The sequence below is a fragment of the Pectinophora gossypiella genome, chromosome 17 (assembly GCF_024362695.1).
Source record: "Pectinophora gossypiella chromosome 17, ilPecGoss1.1, whole genome shotgun sequence".
Lineage (NCBI taxonomy): Eukaryota > Metazoa > Arthropoda > Insecta > Lepidoptera > Gelechiidae > Pectinophora > Pectinophora gossypiella.
Window position 1 is genome coordinate 11,372,877 of NC_065420.1, and position 25,309 is coordinate 11,398,185.

At 39.4% G+C, this 25,309-nt stretch overlaps 3 protein-coding genes and 1 long non-coding RNA gene across 9 annotated transcripts in view; 1 reads left to right on the forward strand and 3 right to left on the reverse strand.

Annotated features, from left to right (window-relative positions):
• The window catches only part of LOC126374250 (uncharacterized), a 131,882-nt gene that overhangs the window by 44,348 nt on the left and 62,225 nt on the right, over positions 1 to 25,309 (reverse strand). The gene's annotated exons all lie outside the window — the stretch shown is intronic.
• Positions 921 to 17,333, reverse strand: LOC126374183 (1-acylglycerol-3-phosphate O-acyltransferase ABHD5). Of its 6 annotated transcripts, none has more exons than XM_050020677.1 (8): positions 17,149 to 17,333; positions 15,538 to 15,585; positions 15,114 to 15,190; positions 7,261 to 7,467; positions 6,457 to 6,631; positions 5,761 to 6,033; positions 4,909 to 5,095; positions 921 to 4,297 (listed from the first exon to the last, which is right to left on the reverse strand). In XM_050020677.1, exons 1-8 carry the CDS (start codon positions 17,184 to 17,186, stop codon positions 4,049 to 4,051), a joined length of 1,254 nt encoding a protein of 417 aa, XP_049876634.1. In that variant the 5' UTR covers positions 17,187 to 17,333; the 3' UTR covers positions 921 to 4,048. The 6 variants fall into 6 exon arrangements, with proteins under 6 accessions (XP_049876634.1, XP_049876636.1, XP_049876633.1 ...); XM_050020679.1 differs by lacking the exon at positions 15,538 to 15,585 and adding an exon at positions 16,522 to 16,560 and having other exon boundaries at positions 17,149 to 17,332; XM_050020676.1 differs by lacking the exon at positions 15,538 to 15,585 and adding an exon at positions 16,850 to 16,974 and having other exon boundaries at positions 17,149 to 17,332.
• Positions 18,283 to 25,308, forward strand: LOC126374159 (Bardet-Biedl syndrome 2 protein homolog). Its single transcript, XM_050020630.1, has 11 exons — positions 18,283 to 18,411; positions 18,893 to 19,070; positions 19,149 to 19,378; positions 19,918 to 20,100; positions 20,583 to 20,787; positions 21,334 to 21,572; positions 21,939 to 22,124; positions 22,354 to 22,734; positions 24,413 to 24,576; positions 24,800 to 24,948; positions 25,163 to 25,308. The coding sequence occupies exons 1-11, from the start codon at positions 18,283 to 18,285 to the stop codon at positions 25,261 to 25,263; spliced, it is 2,145 nt and encodes a 714-aa protein (XP_049876587.1). The 3' UTR covers positions 25,264 to 25,308.
• Positions 22,962 to 24,164, reverse strand: LOC126374194 (SUMO-activating enzyme subunit 1). Its single transcript, XM_050020694.1, has one exon. It carries the CDS (start codon positions 24,055 to 24,057, stop codon positions 23,038 to 23,040), a length of 1,020 nt encoding a protein of 339 aa, XP_049876651.1. The 5' UTR covers positions 24,058 to 24,164; the 3' UTR covers positions 22,962 to 23,037.

The following is a 25,309-nucleotide window of genomic DNA, read 5'->3' on the forward strand; positions in this document are numbered from 1 at the left end:
CGCTCTTCGATATTGCGCAAGCTATCGATAGTTTTGTACGATCGATAGTGACCTTAATTTCGATAGTATTGAATGTAGCATTGTGTGGAACAATTCACACCATTTAAAGCTCGTATTTAATACGTATATATTTTATATTACGTGGGTGTTTTTGCAGTGGATATTTGGTTTTGAAGTAGGCAATTCTCTAAACTTAAAAAAACACTGTTAAGTGGAGTGGATAGGATTTTTTTTACAATACTATCGAAATTAAGGTCACTATCGATCATACAAAACTATCGATAGTATCGATAGCTTGCGCAATATCGAAGAGCGATACTATCGATAGTATTGATAGTTTTTTGTTTTTCAACTATCGATAGTTTTTCATCTTTTAACTATCGATAGTATCGATACTATCGTTGCTTATCAATAGTATCGCCAAAAAAGAGCTATCGATACTATCGATTAATTATCGATACTATCGTTTTTTGGTAAACTATCGATAGTTCGATCGAAAACTATCGATAGGGCACTATCGAGCGGCAACACTAATTCCGTTGCCGTGCAGAGCCAGATCTTCAATTGGGTAGTTTCCTAGGTCAAAGATAAATTATAAAATTGTGATTACTAAATAAAGATCTAAAGGTGACAAAAAATCTTTTTTTCTATTTCACTTATTTATGAATTTTAATAAAGAAAAATGTATTAAAGTGCGAAATTTTTTTACCTTTTTCTCTGACGTCACAGGTTGCTTTTTCATACAAATCCATAGTAATTTCGTGTTTTGACGTTTAGTAAAAAGTAACTGATTTGACTTGTTGGAAACTACCCAATTACCGCTAAGATCAATATAGAAGAAATTGAAGATACTATTATCATGAAAATATGCCAAAGAAAATATCTTGCGAAGGGTGGAAGAACAAAAAAAAACACACAAGTCGTTCAATAAATTATCTTTATTTACATAATTAACCTTCACTCCGTGTATCAAAACGCCTGAGGCCAAACAATTAACTAGTAAGTAGAATATACACACACTGGTACCAATTCGGGCACCTACCGGCGTAATTTTAATTAATTTGACAGGAATAAAAATAGCTCTACCTCTCTTTCTTGCACTTATTGTAAGTGAAGGACGGAACCAGTTTAAGAGCTATTCAAATTAGGTGAGGTTTATGTTCGCTCGTATTGACACCATTGTGCGATTTGCGTAAGACGTTTTACATTTTCTATTTTTTTTAATTATCCCTTAAGTTTATAACCTCGTCATAATAGTTTCTTTAAATTGTTTATAAAGAGGTTATTGAAGCTTTTAACGATATTAGTACAACACAATTTGTTTAAAAGTTGGAATGGATGTGGAGGAAATGTTTGAAATCTAGTAAATAATAGGAACTAAAATACATCTAACGTCAAAAATGCGTTCTTATTAAAATCCTTACCCTTTATGTTTTTTTTCTGACATTTGATTTATATTCGACCGCGGATATGAAGCGTTAACCCATATTTATGTACAATAAATATGTTATTATAGCGTTGACCTCAATTATATTTGGTTCACCATTAAATAGTAACTGAATTTTGGGTCTGTGGTGATTTTCATATAAAACGCCTGTTTGTATACCTACGTATGTGTGTCAGTTTTGTTGTTGATTTTAGTTTGGTGGATAGTCAAATATTAAAGTCATAGTGTAAGAAAACCAGGTATGCTCAATCCTATGACAAGCCACCATTGCTAGCCCATTGATGACGTAAGTGTTAACACTGTGTTACCAACAAATTAATCCAACATTCCAAAGACGTAAATTTTATTATTGAAAATTAACTGAATTACTGACTAATGTATTTGGTTACTGTTACTTGTCACATATATAAATCTTTTACTAAAAGTTCAAAATTTCCTTGCAAAGTAAATACAAAAACATTGGTCGTGGGTATTTTTTTTTTACGAAATGGCAACGTAGGGCGGGATGACGTCAGCTGGGCTAACCTTGAAATGTTAGCTGTCAATTTTGAGCACACCTGGTCTTCTTATACCATGATTAGGCCCTGCGCAGACGACAGACTATCCGTGACGCACTTTTTAGTCTGTGAAAATATAACCTATGCAATTATATGCAGTAACGCACACGACGCGCAAAAAGTCCGGCGCGTTACTGCATATCATTGCATAGGTTATATTTTCACAGACTAAAAAGTGCGTCACGGATAGTCTGTCGTCTGCGCAGGGCCTTGAAGTGACATTTCCAGACAGTTACAATTCCAATTATTCTGTGGTCTTAAGTCGTTATGGTTATTAACAGTGGAAAAACAGGTATTTTAACAATCATTACGTCAAATAAGTTAATAGTATTAGTAAAATATATTATTTGCACGTGTGCTGTGATTTTCATCACTCATTTTTGTACCCGTAGCTAACAATAGAACACTTGGTAAAAATTAAATACAACTTAAGTAAAATTTCATATTTGATGTGTTAAGTAAACGTTTGTAAATAGGATTTGAGATGGCACTTGTGTAGAAAATGTTATAACATGGTCAGATTAGCCTAGTCATGGGCGGATCCAGGGGGGGCCTATGACCCCTCTCCACCCTGGGCGACAGGTTGGGTGGCCGCTGCAATTTTATCTAATTCTCTACGAAGACAGGTTGTCTGCGACCTGGTGACCTCCCCACCCCGACAGAAAAGCTGGACCGCTCCTGAAGCTCCTGAGGCTATTATGGCGTAAGCGATAGGAGAAAATCTAAATAAATATTATTTCTCGTGTTACCTGTATAACCTGTTTTTATACTTGTCCTATTTTAACAACAAGTATGGCGCCCTGATTTCAGTATAATCGCCATTGAAATTTCATAGATTCGGAATCTATGAATGATCTTATAAATCATAGTTTATATTCACTGATTTTTCAATGATTTATGAACAAATAAGACAAGTAAAAAACAAATTACAAGCCAAATTTTAGGGTAGATTTTTAAGAGATAGTCCGACATAACAAAATTCATAGAAAATGGTTTGCCCAAATTTTCTATCACACAGTTTCATGCCAGGATATCATCTATATTTATTTATTTCTAATCGATATTGTAAAAAAATCTGTCCAAAAACAGTGCTTAGCAATAGAATGGCATATTATCGTGGTTAATAAGCTTTCTCTAGCCAAAATAAAGACGTCATATAATTGAATACGTCATTATCATTAATAATGCAGGTACAATAACGTCTAACCGCGAAAACCCCGATTTGCCTTGAACACAATCGATAGCCACAAGTTTTACCGTCCATTCATCCTATATGTGTCTACTTAGGCAGAATGAGAGCGGATGGATCGTCAGAATTTCTTGCTTTGTTATTTCTTTGTGCGTCAGTCCTTTGAATCTCCTGATTGCCCTCGAAATTACGATGATTCCGGGCTTTAGAAGACACGTTTTGGTCTCGGGGCTACTAGCCCAAACACCACCACGCGCAGTGGAGCAGGAGAATGCTCAATACCCCGGGTTGCTTATGGGGAGGCCTGTCCCCAGCAGTGGGACGTGTGGACTGTTTATATTTCGTATGAATTCCTTGATTGATTCATTGAAATTCGGTGATTCGTATATTATGCCAACGGTACGTTCCGTCCGCTAAGATTCCGCTCAATACATGAACAGCTATAAAATAAGTCGCAAAATTCAGTCAATTTCCTTCCGCTAGATGGCGCTGTGGAATAAGGAGACCTGTCAAATGGTCCACGCAGTATGTTCTCTATAAGAACTTATATGAAAAAATAAAAATTCGAATAAAGAACATACAATCGAGTTGAACATTTTCTTCTTTTTCGAATGCCGTTAAAAGCAGCCGATGCTAAATTTATTATTGGATTAACTTCAATCGTTGTTACATTGTGAATGTACTCAATAGTGAAGTTTTTAACCGACTTTCGAAGAGGAAGAGTGAAGTACGTATGTAATTGACTGTAATTGACTTCAATATCTGAGAATAGTTTCACAGGTCTCCTTTGACTGCAGCGCCGTTACGACTGCTCAACTACTATTGAGTCAAGATGGAGTGGCAATCTACCATCGGTCAAGAGGTGGGCGTTTGCGCATTAGAGGCGGGTGTTGGGGGGGGGGGTGTTGCGGGTGATGTGGGTGTCACTGTTGATGCGGGTGTGCTGGGCGCTTCGGTCGCGTCCGTGACATCTTTTGTCTCCGGTTCTGACGTCATCGGTTCTCGTGCACCCGCCTCGTCCACGCTCGCGCAGGCCTCATTCACGAACTTGTTGAATACTTCCGGCTTGTCTAAGTATACGTGGTGGCCTGCGCCGTTTATCACCTGGAGAAGAGCGGTAATGCCATGATTAAAAGAACATTATACACACACACACACACACACACTCTCACATACTCTCACACACATTCATAAGCACACTCACTTACGCACACAACTTACATACCCTTACTTCAACACTTAGATGTAACCTATTCTTATTCAATTTCATATTTATTATTTTTGTTGGCAAAATTTAACGATAAATTATGAAATTCTGACTACTAAATACAGACCTCAGAACAGAATGAAAAAGAAATATTTTTCTATTTAACTTTTTTCTGAATTTTTTATCAAGAAAAACGTAATAATACCGTCGAGATTTTATCACGTTTTTCTATGATGTCACTACTGTTCTACGTCGTCGACTTTTTCATACACATTCCATAGTAATTTCGTGTTTTGACGTTTAGTAAAAAGTAACTGATTTGACTAGTTGGAAACTAGTCTTAATTCAATTCTCAATTATTTATTGCATTCCATGTAGTACAATGGGGTGTTACATAGGCATAGGAACTAAAACATGGACCCTGTAGGGCACAGCAACGTTGAAGGGAAGAGAGGAGGTGTGTATTAAAATAGGCTTTAGGTCTTGTAGGCGTTTCTTTATATGTCACCTGTACGTGAGTCTTGCAGTTGGGCCGCTGCTCGGCGAGGGTCTGCCCGGCCACGTTGTCGATCCAGGACCGCGAGCCGTACAGCACGGTGACGGGCAGCGCCGGGTCCAGTTTGTCCAGCCGGGTCGCCATCGGGTTCTTGGCCCACGCCAGCCCGTTCATTAACGAGTGGAACGCGCTTTCGCCACTAAAATTCAATGTAATCAAATTAATTTATTTAAAAATAATAATAATAAATAAGTTTATTTAGGTAAAATCTCCGACACACATTATTATACATTTACAACATTAAAATATACACACATTAAATTAATATTTGGTTGGAAAACATAAAGGTATATGGGTGCCGCAGTTCACCAAAAAAGGCCAGGGTTCAGTGAAAATTAAACTATTAGATATACTATTACTAGATTATTTGCGAGAACACATTCAAAAATAGAAAAAGGTGGTAAAATTATTTACATAGTAGTGTTGGGATGTGTACCCCTCAATCAACCGGAGGGGATATGGAGCATACTCCACCACGCTGCTCCACTGCTGGTTGGTTGAGGTGTTTTTATAGCCGAGACCAACGGCTTAACGTGCCTTCCGAAGCACAGAATCATCTTACTTTTTCAGAATGGCAATATTGCTTTTTTAGATGAACTGCTTCGATGTGGCTTTTTTAACCCCCCAAGTGATTCAAGCCTGCAAAGTCCTTACCAAACAAAGGACAGCCTCTTAAAGTGATTTCGACAATGTCCCCATCGGGAATCGAACCCGGACCTCCAGCTCAACGCTCTAACCACTAGACCTTGGAGGTTGTTATTCGTAGATCGTAGTTTAACCAGGAAAAAATGTTGGTGAACCAACCTGGGCGTCTGCGAGTTGCACTGGTAGATGTACTCCGGTATGACGGTGTTCGCGTCGGGCACGTACTTGGTGTACTTGCGCGCGATGTCGGGCCGCGTCTTGCTGACGAGCCACTTGCCCGCGGGGCCGGCCACGCGCACCGCCCACAGCGGGTTCAGCGGCTGGATCACCGTCACCACGGCGCGGATCCAGAGCGGCACCTGGTACTTCTCGTAAACATTGGACGGCCTCTCCGGGAAGCCCCACGGGTCCGCCAGGATTAAATGGCGGACGCTGCGAAGGAAGATTTGTTTCTGTTGTATTAAGATACTGTTACAGGTTGTCACGGTGTACACCAGTGGTAGCCCAGTTGGAAGAAAGCTCGACTCTCACTGTAAGGTCGCAGGTTCGGATCTAGCACGGGCCTAAAACTATGATTTACGAAATCGTTTTCAGAATTCATGTTTGGATCATAAGTGATAAGTAATAACACGTGCTCAGCAGCGGAGAAGGAAGAGCAATGCGTTTCGGAGCCTGAGGAACTTGTATTGGGCTGATTTTCCCTTCGCGGGTTGGAAGGTCAGACAGGCAGTCGCTTCTGTAAATACCGGTCCTGTCAAATCTTCAGGTTAGGTAAGCGGACCCTGTGAATAATGGAATAATGCTAGAGAGGTGATGTTGATGAATTGTTTATTCGAATTTTGAATAATAACTCACCGCTCAGGGTACTTCAAGGCGTACGCGGTCGCGATGTACCCCCCGAGGCTGTGCCCCAGCAGGACGAACTCCCCCAGGTTGACCTCCCGCCGCCACTCCTCGACTGACTCCACCCACTGCGCCTCCACCTTCGTTGCGTCTGACGAGAACTTCGGCCGCGAGCTCCGCCCGAAACCTGATCAAAATATATTATCTACAATTCTCCTTCTTCTATTGTAACAATCGGGAAGTTTCCAACTAGTCAAATCAGTTACTTTTTACTAAACGTCAAAACACGAAATCACTATAGAATTATTAATTAAAGAAGGTCTAGGGCCCTGTGCCGAGGTTTTTCTTGCAGCTTCTTTTCCCCGGCTATACAGGTTGTGAGAAGCTGCAGTAGTTTTAGGCGGATGAGACGTTCGTTATGTAAAAAGTGACGATTCAAAGTGTAACTATGTTACCTACTGAATAAGATATTTTTGAATTTGTACGAAAAAGCAACCTGAGACGTCATAGAAAAACGTGACAAAATGTCGCATCTATTATTACACTGTTCCTTATTAACATTCATAAATAAGTTAAATAGAAAAAAGTTTTTGTCACTTAGATCTGTCTTTATTTAGTAATCAGGGCGGATTTTCTTTTTTTGTTTGTTTGTTTGTCTTCCCGAGCGTGTCGTAAAATTCGACAACGGGATTGGGTCTTTCCCAATATGATGGTGTATTGTTATCTTCTGCTATCGTGTGGGTTCCCAACCTTCTCAACCCTGGTGTCAGGGTTATTACTGAGCCGCTAAAGCCGCTATTAAGGCATTGAGCTTACCTAACAAGTCAATGGCATACACAGGCCTGTGGGCGGCAAAGGCGTCCAGATTAGGGCACCAGAGCGCCAGCCCAGCGCCCATGCCGTGCAGCAGCACCAGCGGAGTCTTGTTGGAGTCGTCGTTGAGAGAGATGGTCCATATCTTGTCGCTCTGTCCCACCACAGACCCGATGTCCACGTAGAACCGCTTGTACGCTGTTTTTAGACCTGCCAAAGAATTTTGAATGTTTAGTTGAGTTGTGGTGTTTTCACACTGTAGCAACGTGGTAGAGTATGCTCCATACCCCCCCCCCCCCCCCCCATAATACCTCTCCTCAATAATTATTTTTGTTTATTTACATTTGTATTATATTTGAGTAATTTGATGTTATGTTAACAGCCTCCGTGGTCTAGTGGTTGGAGCGGTTAGCTCACGATATGGAGGTCCGGCTTCGATTCCCGATGGGGACATTGTCGAAATCACTTTGTGAGACTGTCCTTTGATTGGTAAGGACTTTTCAGGCTTGAATCACTTGATTATCTGAAAAAGTAAGATGATTCCGTGCTTCGGAGGGCACGTTAAGCCGTTGGTCCCGACTATTAGCCGTAAAAACACCTCCACCAACCCGCATTGGAGCAGCGTGGTGGAGTATGCTCCATATCCCCTCCGGTTGATTGAGGGGAGGCCTGTGCCCAGCAGTGGAACGTATATAGGCTGTTTATGTATGTTATGTTATTTATTATGTACCTATCTAACACACTTACACGTATGGAACGCGATGTGACGAATCGAGGATGTTTCGAGTTAACAACTAAGAATATGGATGTAAGTCTACTTTGACGTCATTCACAAAAACACAAGTTGCAATATCATTATTGCTATATAGCGGATACGTAAACACGGTCCGGACAATCCATGCAAGAACTCGTTTTTTACCTAGTACCATCTTACCCCGTTCGTGTGAGCGAGAAAGCAATAAATGATATAAAAATAAATAAATAAAAATATTCTTTATTTCACAGATTTTTAGTTACATCGTGGCCGAGACCTCCCATTAAGTAATCCTAGGATACTTGTGGCGGGAATATCTCGCAATTCCCAAGGGATAGGTACAGTTTGTGAATTAATAAAAGTAATGACAAGTATGACTTCTATAAAGAAAACACATGATTAGGTATAGAGCTAATTACATTACCTAATTCACCCAGACCGATGCGTCAAAGTCACATCAGAGATTGGGAAAATCGACGCTATTACAGTAGCTTTAGATCGTAGTTACCATAGTTACTACCATCAACTCGGTAGAGATCGTGGTTACCGTGGTTACGCCCTACCAATTTTCTATTAGACTTCAGGTCACGGTGGTTGCCATGTTTACTCCCCACCAACTCCCGTTTCCCGATCAGATCATGTAGTCTAATAGTAAATCGGCGGGTCGTAACCATGGTAACCACGATTTCGAGCGAGTTGGTGGGGAGTAACCATGGTAACCACCCGTGACCTTCACGCGACAGGTGGGTGTAGTAAGTCCTTACACGTTCCTGATCGGCAAGTCCGTGACCTTTAAACATCGCGAAGTATAAATTGGCAAGTGTAATTAGCATTTATGACAGTTTACGCGCGCTCTCTTATTCTTTAACGGCTTTAATAGACAGCGGTTGCTCACCCCTTAAAATCGCTAGGGAGATGATGATTAGTAACTAGACGACAAAATACAATACCACCTTCTTACAATATGGGGTCCTTCAAGCGAAGCGTGTAGAAGCACCTAGTAGGCCAGTATGGTAGTCGCAACTGATTAGAAACTGACTCATTGAGTTGCTTTTCAGTTGCTACTGCAATTAGGACTTCTCTATGTTTACCATCAGGCATAGTTGAGCCAATATAAAAACTTGGCAAAATAAAAAAAAAATGAAATCAATAAACCTACGAATTCATTGTAGTCGGCGTTTTAGTAACACTTGGTACAAAAATACCAAGGACAAACCGATTAACTAGGTACAAAATTACCTATTCTCTCTAATTTTCTGATGGAATTGGAACTTTATCTAAATACGTAATAATTTTCGATGAGTCATGGTTGTTCGAGATTGTTTTGCCCTTGAAACGTGTGACCTTCGGCGTTAGGTTGTACTCAAAAATAGTCGAGTCATGGTGACAAAATACTGGCTATACCACATTACATTTTTTGGGAACATTTTTGGAATGTAAATATATTCGTGATGTAACAATTTATCTTCCAGCTTCGCACATTACATTTACTAAGGTACAGGTTTTTTTTTGACGTGACTTATTGTAGATTTGCCGCAGATGGCATTAACTACTTGGCCGGAGCAATATACAGGATGTTAGCGACATCGTAACGAATACTGAGGGGTGATTCAGACCATAATTCTGAGTTAATAACAAGTGGAATTTTCCCTGGATTCAATTTTCCCTGCAATAAATTTTGACCTGGATTTAAACTAGCTTGTCTGTTGCGAGGTTTTGTTAACGGATCCAGGGAGAGGGGTGGTTTCCACACACACACACACACACTGGGCGACTGTTTGCTTTGTGGGGTGTGATCAGCATGTCGTGTTGAATATGGATATACTTTTCGATCTTCGTAAACTGCTCCCCACCAGAGAGACACCCTACGGCCTGGCAAACCTATCGCACCTGGAACTTTTTTTGTTTTCACGAGACCTATTTAAGTCTTGGTCAAATCAATCGCCGGTGAAAAAAAACAAAATGGCGGAAAAACAAGATGGCCGCCATACAATGTTCGAACTAATACAGGACACGCGAGCTGCTTGCAGCGAGCGAACCACGCGACATCTAGTTTTATATAATTCTCTAAGAAGATAGGTGGTCTGCGACCTGGTTTTTTCTTCTATCGCCTGTTATTTGCTCATTTTGTATTACAAACGATTGCTTTGTGGCATGTGTAAAATGATTGTTTGTGACTCACAACCGATTGTTATCTTATCTTCGTGTAAATATAGATATAAAGGAACATTTGAGTCAGTTCAGTATTAAATCAAATATGCAATGTCATAATGCTAAGGCAAAGCAATCATACACGCGACTGGATAAGAGGATGTCAATATAATACGTAATAACATTGGAGCATGTAAGCAATTGATGATAAGCTTAATCTTCATAACAATCCATTTTGGTGTCGAAACTTTGGGAGCCTTTATTTCCTAATATTTGAAATTTCTCATGCCTCTGGTTTTGGTTTTATACAAGACCAATCCGGCCCCAGGGGTAGAGTCATCTTCTCTGCCCTCCACTGGGGCAATTCCTGTTCGGCGCGACCTTGCCGTGGAGGTGGGCGCCTCTTACTTCAGTAGGCCGGAGTGAGATGGTGGCTGAGTTCGGATAGGGACCCAGACCTACGGGGTATAACGTAGATCCCTTGCTTCTTCATTCCTGTTCGACGCGTCTCTTACTTCAGTAGGCCGGGGTGAGATGGTGGCTGAGTTCGGAAAGCCTTGCCCAGGGATACGGGTAAAAACCTCAACGGTTGCAGAGGCGGAAATGGGAGCCATCGGTACGGCAATGCGCAGGGCGGAAGGTGCAAGTCACAGGGGCTGTAACCTAGAAGCTGACAGAGGACAGCAGTACTGTCAGTAGTGTTCAGAGGCGGAGGACAAGAGTCCTAGTACAGCTTTAAAATAGACTCCTCTGGGCGTCATCCCACTCGCGTCAGATAGAGTATTGCTGGGCGGAAGGCAAGAGGGAAACCACTACCCTATTTTTCCCTAAAAAGTAGCATGGAAAATGCTACACCGACAAGAGCGTGGCTCTTAATGAAGATGATGATAAACTCACGACTATATTCCGATGGGAGTAGTCAAAGGTACATCCGTCGCAAGATGAACTAAGTACCCACAGCTCACGTAGCTTTCTGTTAGACCAACGTGATAAGTGGTGAGCCGTATTGCCGTCTATAATGCTCGTGACAAATGTGTTAGTAAAAACTGCACTTAAGATAAATGAATAAGTCATTGGCGCAAGTCCGTTACCGGGTTTCTAAATGGCGCTCCCAAGGTTTCAAGGGTTCAAGTCCCGTCCGAGTTAAATTTTATTTTTCGATTTAAATTTTCTCTTTGTGAGTTTCCGTAAACACGGGTAAGAACTATAAAAACAAAAATCAATTCCCACAAAATCAAAAAGTAAATTAGGTATATACCTATTATACATATGTTTATGTTAAATTGATACTTCGAAAAATAACTTACATTTTTAAATCGCTTAGGTATGTGGTGCCCCGACGGGCCTTGGGTGACCATAACTCTACAAGAAATCTTCTTAATGAAATCTACTTTGCTCTGGCGCAATCCATACTAACGTATTGCATCCCCGCGTGGGGTGGGGCTGCTAAAACCCAGTTTCTTCACCTAGAGCGAACTCAACGTGCTTTGATAAAGCTCATGTATTTTAAAAATAAAAGGTACCCTACTGAACAACTGTATTCAGAATGTAACCTACTTACTGTACGTCAACTATATATTTTAAATTCTGTACTAAGAAAACACTCAACCTTAGAATACGACCCCAATAAAACAAAGAAGAGGCGAATTAATTTGGTAGCAGATGTACCCATTGTACGCACAACTTTTGCTAGACATCAGTACAACTGGCTATCGGCTTTTATATACAATGGAATAAACTCGTCCATACCTATATACTCAATGATACACCGGGAATGTAAAATACTAACTACTAAACTACTAAAATCGAAAAACTATGATGAAACTGAAAAGATTTTACAATGCCAAGCATAAAATGTTTCAGTCATACATTGGTTACACTAGTTTCTGTTTTGGAGTAGTGTGGGTGTGTGTCTGTGTGTATGTGTGCGCTTGTACTTATGTATATATATGTATGGGTGCAGGTGTGTACATGTACATGCATGCATATATATATATATATATATATACATCATCATCATCAGCCGTACGACGCCCACTGTTGGGCATAGGCCTCCCCCAAGGATCTCCACTACGATCGGTCCTGCGCTGCCCACATCCAGCGGCTACCCGCGACCTTCACCAGATCGTCGGTCAATAATTAGTATTATTTGTTAATGGATTCTATTTAATTTTATTGTAAATATACATAAGCGCGCACACGTATGCATGCACTGCACACATTGCCTACATGCGCACACACGCACACACACACACATCCATCTGCACTCCTAAGTACAGAAATATAAATATAAAACAATGATAAAAATATACATTAAGGAAAGACATAGATATAATACATACATATTTGGTATAATAAGTCACTAATTAAGTAAGTTAAGATAAGGAAGAGCCAAGCCTCCTAACACAGACTTTCCCAGTTTAAAGGGGGGCTTGGGTCAACTAGCATTTAAAAGAAAATATTGTCTAAAACGAATAAAGATTTTATTTATTTATTTATTTATTTATACTAGATTTCTTTATAGGAACAATAGTAGATCGATTATATATACGCATTGAAACAATAGGTTATTATTATTAATAAAAGATAGTGGACAGACCCATAGATGAACTAAGTATACATAATACATATATATGTATACATATTTGTGTATGTTTTTGTTTTTTTTTTCCTCCTAAATGGCTTATGTATGGTTTATTACATGCCACTGTCAGTTCGTTTAGGCGCAGAATGTCCAATTCGCAAAATGTCCAGTTCGCAAAACGTCCAATTCGCAGAATGTCCAGTTCGCAAATGGTCCAATTCGCAAAATGTCCAGTTCGCAAATTGTCCAATTCGCAGAATGTCCAATATTCATCGTAACGTGATTAATTTACTAATTAAAAAATTTGGGTTCTAATGATACGTCAAATTATTAGTTAAAATCAGGTTTTATCTTCCCCACATTTCTTTCAATACAAGGTATGTTTATAAAATCAACATATAACATAAACATACGCTGATTATAATTTTAAAGTCAAAAATTGAAGGGAACTGTTAGTTATACAATATATTTAAATATCAATACAATTTAAATTACCAAATCAATAAAAAAAGTTAAGCTGATTCTAATTCGTCCGCTAATTATAATTTTAAACAAAGTAAAAAAAAAACTGTCACTTGTAGAGTGACAGTTTATGTTATTATGTTATATGTTGATTTTATAAACATACCTTGTATTGAAAGAAATGTGGGGAAGATAAAACCTGATTTTAACTAATAATTTGACGTATCATTAGAACCCAACTTTTTTAATTAGTAAATTAATCACGTTACGATGAATATTGGACATTCTGCGAATTGGACAATTTGCGAACTGGACATTTTGCGAATTGGACCATTTGCGAACTGGACATTCTGCGAATTGGACGTTTTGCGAACTGGACATTTTGCGAATTGGACATTCTGCGCCTAAACGTGTCAGTTGTCAATGAGCCTTTTTTAGGTTAAAGTCTATGGAAATTTTTCATACAGACGTAGTACAGACCTAGTGGCGGGAAAAAAAAGATTTAATTTATTATATCGATTTGACGCAACCGAAAAATCTGAAACATTTTTTATTTTCGTGAAAAGGGTTATTCCTACTCATAGAAAAATATTCAAGTACTTTTTTTTTTTCATCCATTCCCCATTGCTATATTGTGACGGATTTTGCAATGTTATCAAACTGTTTCTTCCCGGAGTTACCCAGCACAGATAAGATATGGTTATCCATATGCATTCACAAAATTAGTCGCTCTTTGCATTGATGACTTCATATAAATACATAACATACCTACGTACCTTTCGACAAGGTCGAGAATAATACTGATAACATGCCGGTTTTCGATGCGACTTCCTGCAAGGGCTTTGAGGACTTCGTCCGTCAGACAATGTACTAACTGATTGAATATCAATTTTTGTATCTCTTTTTAACACCCGACGCTGAACAAAGAAGGGTTTCTTTGTTACAAAAATTGATATTCAATTGTTATAATTTTCATCTCTTTGTAGAATTTTCAAATTGCGTAGTATTTGTGTTTTTTGCGTGGTGGAGTATGCTGGGCACAGGCCTCCCCTCAATCAACCGGAGGGGGTATGGAGCATACTCCACCACGCTGCTCCACTGCGGGTTGTTGGAGGTGTTTTTATGGCTAATAGCCGGGACGGCTTGACGTGCCCTCCGAAGCACGAAATCATCTTATTTTTCGAACAATCAGGTGATTCAAGCCTGAAAAGTCCTTACCAAACAAAGGACAGTCTCACAAAGTGATTTCGACAATGTCCCCATCGGGAATCGAACCCGGACCTCCAGATCGTGAGCCTAACGCTCTAACCACTAGACCACCGAGGCTGTATAATATTAGATTACATGTTAATTAAATAATGCTATGTTATTTGACCAACTCGCGTAATCTACGTGTTTCGTTGCCCGGAGACACTTTAGTTTAGTTAGTTAGTTATTAGTTTTCCGCATTGCGACGAGTGAAGCCGCCAACAGGGCCGCCGAGAATATATTGCCGACACAAGCCGGCGGGACGGCGGGTTTGGTGTGTACTGCACTTTACAAGTTACATGACAATATTGGAGCTGTGGTAGCTCAGTTGAAAGAACGCTTGCCTCTCACTTTGAGGTCGCAGGTTCCAATCCGGCACATGCCTAAACCAATGATTGTCGAATTTGTTTTCGAATTCATGTTTGGAGCGTAAATGATTATCACGTGCAGTGACGGAAAACATCGTGAGGAAACCCACATTCCCGAGAAATTTCCGAGGTACGTGACCTAACCTCTATTAGGTTGGTTTTCCCTTCGCGGGAAGGTCAAACGAACAGTCGCTTCTGAAAAAAAACCGGACCCGTCAAATGTCAAAAACTGGACCTGTTAGGTAAGCGGAAACTGTGTAAAACGAGATAATGATGGTGGTAAACTTACATGACAATATTGTCTTCTCAACGCAGCGTAGCATCGCATCCGACTGCCGAGTCCAACTGAACCACCCACCAGTCCAACTGTGAATAAAAATAGTAGATTACCACATAAACCCAAAAAAAAAAAAGAATAAACAGAAAATTCAGTAGCATCAACCGTTAGCATTGCTATAAACTAAAAAAAAAGAAAATAATATAATAACACTTTTTATTTCACTTATTTACAAATACGAATTATTACTAAAAGTTATAAATATACATAGCAACATTATAAACAACACTGCATAAAAAAGTAATATTAAAAAAAAATAGCAGCATATGAGCATAACAAGAAGTCTTCATAATTAAAGGCAAGAGGATGATGTAAACATAACATTAAATAAAGCATTTTAACAGAGATAGAGTGTGGATACTGGAATAAATCTTACTTCCATATAGTGAATAAGATAGTTCCAAGCCATGTTCTGCTCACAATGCTGAAAGTCGAAACCACACCTTTTAATGACAAGAACTATAGAACATGCAGAGAGGCAGATATGAGACTGCATAACAAACACTTATTCAGATACCAAATACTCTTCAACTAAGTCAAAGTCTATAGATATCATATATTATGTAGTTGTAAGACCGAATGTCCTTTTAAACTCCAAACCCCACTACTGTGTCTGGAAATCTCGACCTTGAGACTTTATATAGGTATCACAAGTCAAAAGTATTTAAAACAAAAAATTAAAGTGAAATGTGATTTTTAGAAAGTTCACAATTATAAGTGACTTTAAGTGGCACTAATAAATATGATACACATTAAAAAAAAAAATCTAGACATTTTTTTCTATTACAAGCTATGAACAAAAATTGCCCTGGTAGACTTCATACTACCGGTAGACATGGAATCAAAGGCAAAGGATTGATAATGAACAGTTACGTTTTATCTTTGTCTTCCTCATCCTGCAGCACTGACGCGGTCACATTTTCTGCTTCCCCTCGGCTGTCATTTTCTAACTTCTCAGACGATTTATTTGTTTTCGAATGTCTTTTTGAACAAGGCATTTTAAATATTGTCTTTAAATCTTAAATAATACTTTCATAGGTTCACACACAGTTTATTGATTTATTAATTTTGACACAATTTATTGATGGATGGATTTTTTTTGCAAATATGTCTGTACGCGGTCAAAGCCTAGAGGCAACTGAAGCTACAAGTCTAAATTGTTGGAGGGGGGAACCAGCTGACTCATTCATCTGACACCTGTCTGATTGGTCTTACAGATTGCAAGGTAGTGTATGAATTTTCGCAAGTCATGCCGGTAAATAACATGCCTAGCAGATTCCATGTTAAAGTTATTCTACACACACATACACTAACACAAAAATAGAAACAAAAAATTGGGAAAATATGACACAAAACTTGCTTGTCAACTCCCATTGGTGCTGACTTTATTCAATTAAATCTGGAATAACACCAAAACATATCACATTTTGCAGATACACACATTTACAGAATAAATCAGTAATCACTATTTAAACTTTCAAGAAGTTATATATGATAAATAAGTTAAATTGCCGAAATGCATGTTCATACACCTTGTTGAAATCTAAGCAGTTAATTTTTTTTGTTTTAATTATTTAGTTGATTGAACATTAAGTACTGATGCATGACAAACTGTAAGTAATGTTAACTATTGAGAAATAAGTTAATCAACATACATATATAGAACTAGAAGAGATATTTAAAATTACCTTAGGAAGCCGATAATGAGATGATAAAAGATTATCGCGGCATACTGTGGCCAGAAAATGCAATAAAACAGTATGTGGAGTCCAGGCATAACACACGACACATGAAAATGATGACTGTAGCACACCTACAAATGGCATAAAGTGAAGTTATTTTTACTGTGATATTAATAATGATTTGAGTGACATAAAAATATTAAAAGCTGAACATGATTATGATGATACTTTATTATTAAGCAATTGCGCAATAATGAGACAAAATAACAACTGCGATGACGGAGAAAATAAAAACTGAACAATACCTGGTCTCAGCGGTCTTGAGGTTTAATTCACTACCCATTTGGACACTGATAATTCAAAAAACACCATATCACGCCTAACGTCAATTTATAATGTCGGAATTGTAACTGAAGTGGTATTCACTGTATCAATGCGTAAAATAAAATGCCAGAAAAAAAATGAAAAAATCTGATGTCAAATTTTGTTGTTGTGACAGTAGAAGTTGCGTTTAGAATATCCGTCAAAAGTAATGTTTAAAAACATGAATGACCAAATTAATGAATAAATACATGAATTAATCAACAAAAAATTTCCAATAAAAAAAGACAAGCTTATCAAGTAATTTAATGTGAAGAAATTGGATAATTAGTAATTATTTTATTACTATTGATTACACTAAATAACTGTTTACTTTTTATTATGCCTTGATTAAGTTTCCGAATAAACCTTATAGAGATGTGCTGTTTTTATTTTATAGTGGCTTTTCGGCGGGAAACGGGAACGGGACAGTTGCTTTCTTCATTGGGTAATCTAAATAATTAATACGAAGTGGTGTTTTGTGGTTAATGATCGCATTAAGTTAGTCGGAAGACATTCGCGAGTGTTATTATATTGGAGTATTCAATAAACAAAGTGTATCTGCCTATTTTCGCTTCGTGCTGGGAAGCCGCTTCATAACTCAAAAGTTTATGCGGACTTTTGAGTTAATTCGTTTGGGGTTCGGAGTAGGAGTCTACTCCGAGGGTGGGGGCTTAGGTTTCATCATCATCACCTTTCATCATTTCATTAATCATCAAGAAAAAAAATACGTCAGACATGGCTGTATGGGCATAGTTCCCTTTGCCTTACCCTTCGGGGAAAACCAAAACAAAAAAAAAAAAAATATTTTATAGTTCCGGGTGGTTACCGGTTTTTTCAATTATCGATTTTAAAAATATAACATTAAATTCCAGTTATTTCTACGTAGTAATATGTAATTATATTCTTTACTGGTCCGTTTTTATTGCCTTGAACTTAATAAAAAGCAAATTCAATAACTACAAGACATAATTATATTGTTGAATATTCCAATCCGTTGCCATGACACCATCGAATATCAGACAAAAGTTCATATTGAGTTGTAATCAAAACAATATACGATCCTGCAAAGTATTAAAATGCAGATATCTACGGTTCAACCGGTGTTCAAGTTAGAACTAAACCACAAAGTAACGCCTGGCATTGTGACGATAGCAAAGTATGATGGCACACACCTTTGCCTCACTGCGTGTGCTGGTTATGATAAAGTATGATAATTATTAAGTTTTACTCAATACATACATAAACTCAAGCCTGTAATCTTTGCTGTGATAAGTAGAGCCACAAGTAATCAGATGACTTGTAACCAGTTTTCATTGATTCGAAGGTTTTTAGATAGGTATTGATGAACTGTTTAGTGACAGATGATCAACCCATCACACATGTCCATCATGTTAGAGGACACACACGTTCCACCTGACAGGTTATGCGACATGCTTGCGGAAGATAAGCTGTTTGACGCATTATGATAATGATACAAAGTTTTCTTCTTATACATACATAAGATCACGCCTATTTCCTATTAGGGTAGGCAGATACCAGGGAATTCCAATTACTACGTTTCTGACACTTTCACTTCTCCCACTCGCATCAAAATATTCATACATGCCTAGGCCTTTCATTAAATTAAACTATGCTTCTTCCGACTCAAACATTTACGTCAGCTTCATAAATCTCTTCTCTCTTCAGATAATAATCCATCATCCACACGGGGCGGTAGCGAGCGGCCGCGCACAGCGATCGCAGGCGCACGGTGAAGTCTCAGAACTAAACCTCAGTCAAGCAGTCATCGCACTCGCGTCCGGGCCGCTTAAACCTGACGTGGCGAGAGACATGCTGCTTATTGGCTCGCCAACGCAGATATTAGGTAATATTATAGCATATGAGTACCCAGTCCAGCTCAAAAAACATCTCCTAACATTAATCTGCTTATTTTCAACCATAGCTTACGACGTCCACGACAACACTGACTTGTTCTTCAAGGAGGCGCCGGACGGAGTAAACGTTATAATTGCGGGTAGTTTCGGCAAACACCACGAGACGCTTGCGATTGTGGGGGGCAACAGTTCCGTTCTGGGACTCAACTGGGAGGGGGGAGAGGTCTTTTGGAATGTGGTCAGCGGGAAGGTCTTCTCCATGATCGCGTTCGATTTCGACAAGGATGGCGAGAATGAGGTATGTAGGGTGTATGAACGAGAAACATTCAGCCAGCTCCCTCTGAAAAAATGAAGGTCATTCGATCCGGCTCGAAGGATGCGTTATGAATATTTTTCAATAGATAATGATGCTAGCCATGTGGAATATCTTACTTTTTGTAATAACTAGGATGATATATACAATAATGTACGTATCTACTTACCGTATACAGGGTGACATCGTAACGAAAACTTTGAGTTTTTTTACTACCACCTGCAAACAGATAACTACGATAGCTTTACTGCTTTTCAAATTCCATAGCCATTTTACCGGCAATGTATATTTTATGTGATAGGCTGCAATTTTATCATTACTTTTACTGCATACAAAAGTATTTTGTTATTTATCACATTAAGTCGCGAAGCTCCGTGTGTCGTTAATTATGCGGACGAGTATAGTGCAAAGTTGAAGTTTGAACTATTTGCTCATTACTCACTTGTATGGCGTAAGGTTAGCGTTCACTTGACCCTTCCAACGTCTTCCTTCTATTCCGTGATTAACCTGCGCTAAACTTCTAGCTGCTGATAGGCTGTGAGGACTCGTACATCCGGGTGCTGAAGAACAACCAGTTCGTGGTCGAGCTGGCGGAGACGGGCCCCGTGCTTTGCCTCACGCCGGTCACCGACGTTCGGTTCGCGTACGGTCTCGCTAACGGAACCATTGGTATTTACGAGGAGGGGATCCGCTTGTGGAGGGTTAAGGTACGTTTCTGTATTATTAACACATCACATAAGCACACGATTATATCCCAATTGGGGCAATTGGGGTAGTCAGAGCTATATCCATCGCAAGGTGAACTAAGTAACCACACCTTACCGAGCTTTCTCTATCAGTGAAATAAAGATTGATTTGAAAGAATACTTCGCATGTCTAGATACTTCGCATATTGGTGCTGATTCCTGTAGACACAATCTAATTTAATTTTAAGTTATAGATATTTTATTCGCCCGGGTTATTCATTCATTTCCGGTCCAGGCTGTGCTTAGTGGAAGAGTGATCTGTTTTAATAACCTACTTATCTACCATACAGAATACTAGTGTTACCACAGCTTGCTTGCATTTTATCTAGTGTAGAGAATACCACTGCTGGGAAAAGACCTTTTTTTTAACGTTCTTGGTGCGTACTCAGGCCAATCCTGGTGAACAGAGTAAGCAGTTTTAAATTAAATCTTCTTTTTTATAGTCCAAACAAAACGCACTCTCTCTCCAATGGTCAGGCGAGACGCTGGCATGTTGCTGGAATAACGGTCGCGTGGACTGGCGGGACGGCGTCTCGGGCCGGGTGCTGCGCCGCGTGCAGATGAGAGCCGCCGCCGCCGCCATGTTGTTGTCGGACTACCGCTCTGTGGGCGCGCCTGACCTCGTCTGCGTCTCCGATAAGGGAGAAGGTACGCGCAAAGTTATTGCGTTTTTGTAATTCGCTAAAACATCGCTGTCTGAGGGCAATAGGTACTTGAGTTATTATGTTGTAAGCGTGTGATGATTTTATAAAAGATTGAGGATATAAGTACCTACATCATCATCTCCCTAGCGTTACCCCGTTTTTCACGGGGTCCGCTTACCTAACCTGAAGATTTGACAGGTCCGGTTTTCACAGAAACGACTGCCCCGACCTCCCAACCAGCGAAGGGAAAGGTATAATATAGGTTAGGTCACATACCTCCGAATTAAATTTCTCGGGAATATAGGTCTCCTCACGATGTTTTCAAGTACCTAACCAAATACCTACCTAGTAAATAAAAACCAGGAATGTTTGGACACTGTATAATTGACTAAGTAGGTCTTGAGTCGAGTTTTCATAAGGTCGCCATTTGCCATGTACTTAGTTAAGAGTCTTTTTGTAATTATTTCTTTTTTATTTTGGTGCAATAAAGTGTATTTGTATTTTTCATTTTTAGCAAATTAAGCGCATCTCAACCAACTCTTTTTCGTAGTTCTGGGGTACTCTCCACACCAAGAAGAGACAGGCTTCAACGCAGCTAAGAAACTGCCCTCAGAAGAAGATCGGCTGGCCATCACGGAGTTGTTTAATAAGAAGCAAGCTCTGACAGTTGAGCTGCAGCATTACGAAGCCAACGCCAGTTCGGCTACCAACAGCCTGGATGAGAGACCAGCCACTGCCATGCCTACCAATACTAGACTGCAAGTTGCTGTTACGCCTGTGCCTGATGAGGTATTTGAGATAGTCGTAGTTGCGCGAGTGTTTTGAGATATTGCAAATATATATCAAAATTTCGTATTTGGTGTCAATGTGAAATGGTCTCCTCCGAAAGCAGGGAACGTTAATTTTTCTGAATCCATTTAATTTTTGAAGTACATCTTAAATTTCACCGATGGTTGTCCGATAAAGTAAGATGATTCCGTGCTTCGGAAGCGGAAGGTGTGTTAAGCCGTTGGTCCCGGGTTACTAGCCCAAAATGCCTCCACCAACCTGCACTGGAGCAGCGTATGCTCCATATCCCTTCCGGTTAAAGCCGAGCGTGAGACGTATATAGGCTATTTATGTTATGTTTAAATTAAAAATCTAGTGTTTATTCAGGGTTCTCTAGGCCTGGCGATATCAACGAACAACGAGACGGTAGTCCGCGCGGCGCTGGTTTTAGCAGAGGGTATATTCGAGACGGGCGAGACACTAGCGCGGCACCCGCCAGCAAGCGAGTTGCGGTCCTTACTGCATGTGTCGCTGCGCCCGCCGAGGGATGTGCCCGTTGATGTGCATATTAAGGTAAGTGGTGAGTTTAAGAGCACCGGAAATCAATTTCATTAGTGTCCCGCATAGAATCTTATCTTGCAAGTAACCGGAACTTACTTGTGATCCACAGTGCTCTGAAATATCCTAGTTGTTAAAACTACCCGTTGTGATAATAAAACTGTATAGAAATAAATTGTGGACTGCCACCAGATGATGGAATTTTGAAGTTTTTGAAATGGGACAGTAAAACTTTTTTTTTCAGGCCCTAGTTGGTTATGCTGACAGTGAACAGTTCCACATTTTCGAGCTAACTAAACAGTTGCCCAGATTTTCTATGTACACTCTTGCCCCTCCTAGCTTGGCCAAGCATAGACACGAGAGCTATGTTACATTTAGAATCACTGAAAGAGTCCAGAGAATTTGTATTTGGATCAACCAGAACTTTTTATTAGAGCAAGAAGTAGAATTACAAAGCGAGGAAGCAAAGGAGCTCCATATTGGTTTTATTTGCTTGAGGGACAAGTCTCAGTTAGACATGGATTTTGGGCCAGATGGACAAGTAAAGATTTCTACACCTGATATACGGTTGGCTGGCGATTTGATACAGAGCTTGGGTATTTATCTTAACTTGTCTGATTTACAGGTATGTATGATGCAACTTTAACTTATTATTGTCCTAAAATGAAATAACTTATTATTATTCCATTTCAGCTAATTACATTAGTTTATATGGTTATTAGTTAATTTAAGTTTTATTTAATTTTATTTTTGTTTGATAAGTCTATTTTTGTTCTGTAAGTAACTGTTTTTGTTTATGGTGTAAATAAAGTTTTTAAAGTTTAAAAGGTGAAACAAATCAAAGAAAATTACTTGTGTTACAATACTTTTATGCTTAAAATTATTATTTCTCTTAGAAGACTACATCTTACTGTTAAATAAAAAAAGATCACTGCCCATATAGTTCTACGAAACCGACACATTTCACTGGATTGAAGAAGAACATGTTGTTATGAGGAGGTTCACGCTGGCTGACAGCTTTCACAACCTCCTGACCAATAACACCCCCCACCACTGCTGCAGCCCCTGCAACTGTTCCAAATACATCGGACAGCAAGGCATCACTGACAAATCCAGCTGGCAGAGACAGCTCTTTAACAAGTTCATCGCGCATTTTCAAAAGAATCTCAGTATCTTCCTTCCGTTTAGCAGGATCTGGGTTACGGTTGTGCTCATCTCTGAAACGCATTAATACCTTCATGACAAAATAAGATGGGTCGCCACGACGCAGTCGAGATCGCAACTCAGGCTTCGACCAATCAGCTGACAGAGCATTTTGCAGAGGAACATAAATAGCTCGGCGTTTTACTGTGATGCTAACAGTTTCTCTGGCATTTTCACCAGTGTCATCAGGGCCACGTTTCACAGCTTTGTATTGGACAATTTCTTCAGAGTACTCGTGATCGACGAGGTCAGCGAACATGTAACCAAACATACCCCAGACATCGCCACAGAGGAATTTCTTGTTACTATCGCGGCACACGTTATTTATTCGCTCCAGCTGTTCTTGCTTCAGTCCGGTGGCGACTACTATGTCAAACTGTGTGAAATAACTGTCCTGAAGCTCATCTACTCCTTTGGTCTCCGCCGTGATGTCTACCATAGGGTTCAACGCTCTCGCTCTTTGCAACGAAACTTCCGCCCGGTTCTCTCCAATTTTATCGGGAGGTGCCAAAAACTGAGAGTACAGATCAATTTCCTTAAGCTTTTCGTTATCTAGTAAACAAACACTCTTTACACCAGACAGAATAATGTTCTTTGCGGTCTCAGCACCGAGACCGCCAATTCCAATGATCAGAACCTTGGAGGCGCGTAACCTTTTCTGAGATTCTAACCCCCAGAGACGAATTTGTCGATCATACTGCTCAGCCTCTGCTTCAGAGAGCTCCACTTCGTTATTTTCAACCATGTTTGTTCTTTTATTATGTGAATTTAATACAAAACACTCGAAAATTTCCACTAATCGTATCACAGTTTGACAGTTTCCTTTCCACGCCGGTGAATGACATGACGCGATCGTCCACCATTTTGTAAAACTAGAGTGTGCTGTGCACGCGTTTCAATATAATCGAGAAAGTCGGTAATTTACGATTCAGATGACAACTTGAAATTATAGACAAAACCTTCTACAAAAAAATAAAGGTTCGCGGCGGGAAAATCAATATTTTTCGAGTTCCTCGCGTAGTCGAGTTCTTTCTTGGTAGTTTTTGTAGATTGGATACAATTTTGATATGCATGACTCAAATGCTTCAATCTTTTTCTAGTCCGTGGCACAATTTCCTGAAGCGGAAAAGAAACTACGTGAAGAAATGGAAAATGCATCTCAACTCGGAGAAATGAGGTCTCGACTAGCTGCTGAAACTGCCGAGCGTGCACAGTTGATTACCGCTCTATTACCTGCTGCGCAAGATGCGGCTTCTTTTGATTTGTATGGATGATCAATCTTCTTTTGTTTTATTTATATGCAAACCTCGATTTGACGTTAATTTGTTACAAGTCTATTATAATTTAGATTGCAAACGATACTTTTACAAAATCCCTTAAGTATATTTTCGATAGCATAAATACAATGATTGAATTTATATTCAGGAATAAGCGCTAATAATTTATTGTGACATTTTGAGTATTTTGCAATTTGAATCCACTTTCAGGAAAGAAATGCTCAATCGTTACAAGGAAGTGGTCATGCTGAATGAGGAGTTACTGACAGGCTGCCACATCAGGAGCTCCACACAAGAGCAGGCTGTCGCTTCGCTGAAAAGCTTACACAGAGTGTTACAACAAGCTGCACGGCTTAGGGGTAAAGTTACCGCATTTTTTTGTTAGTCTTGTTTGTTTTGACTAATATTATATTGGTCTTTATTTATTTTATAGGAAATTGAGCACTTATGCAATATTGCGTTGTTTATTAGGGTTCCGAACCTCAAAAAAAAAAGACAAAACAGTTGCCCGTCCGTATGTCTGTCAAACCCCTTTGTTACTTAAGCAATGGATAATTGAGGATCTGATTTCAGTGGGAAAGCACAGCAAGGCGGTGGTAGCCGCTAGCAGAAAAGCTGTACGTGATGACAACGTAGACGCTCTAGTCAAGATCCTGCAAGTTGGGGACTCTTAAATCAAAGACAAATTATATTGTGATTATGATAAAAAAATAATTTAAT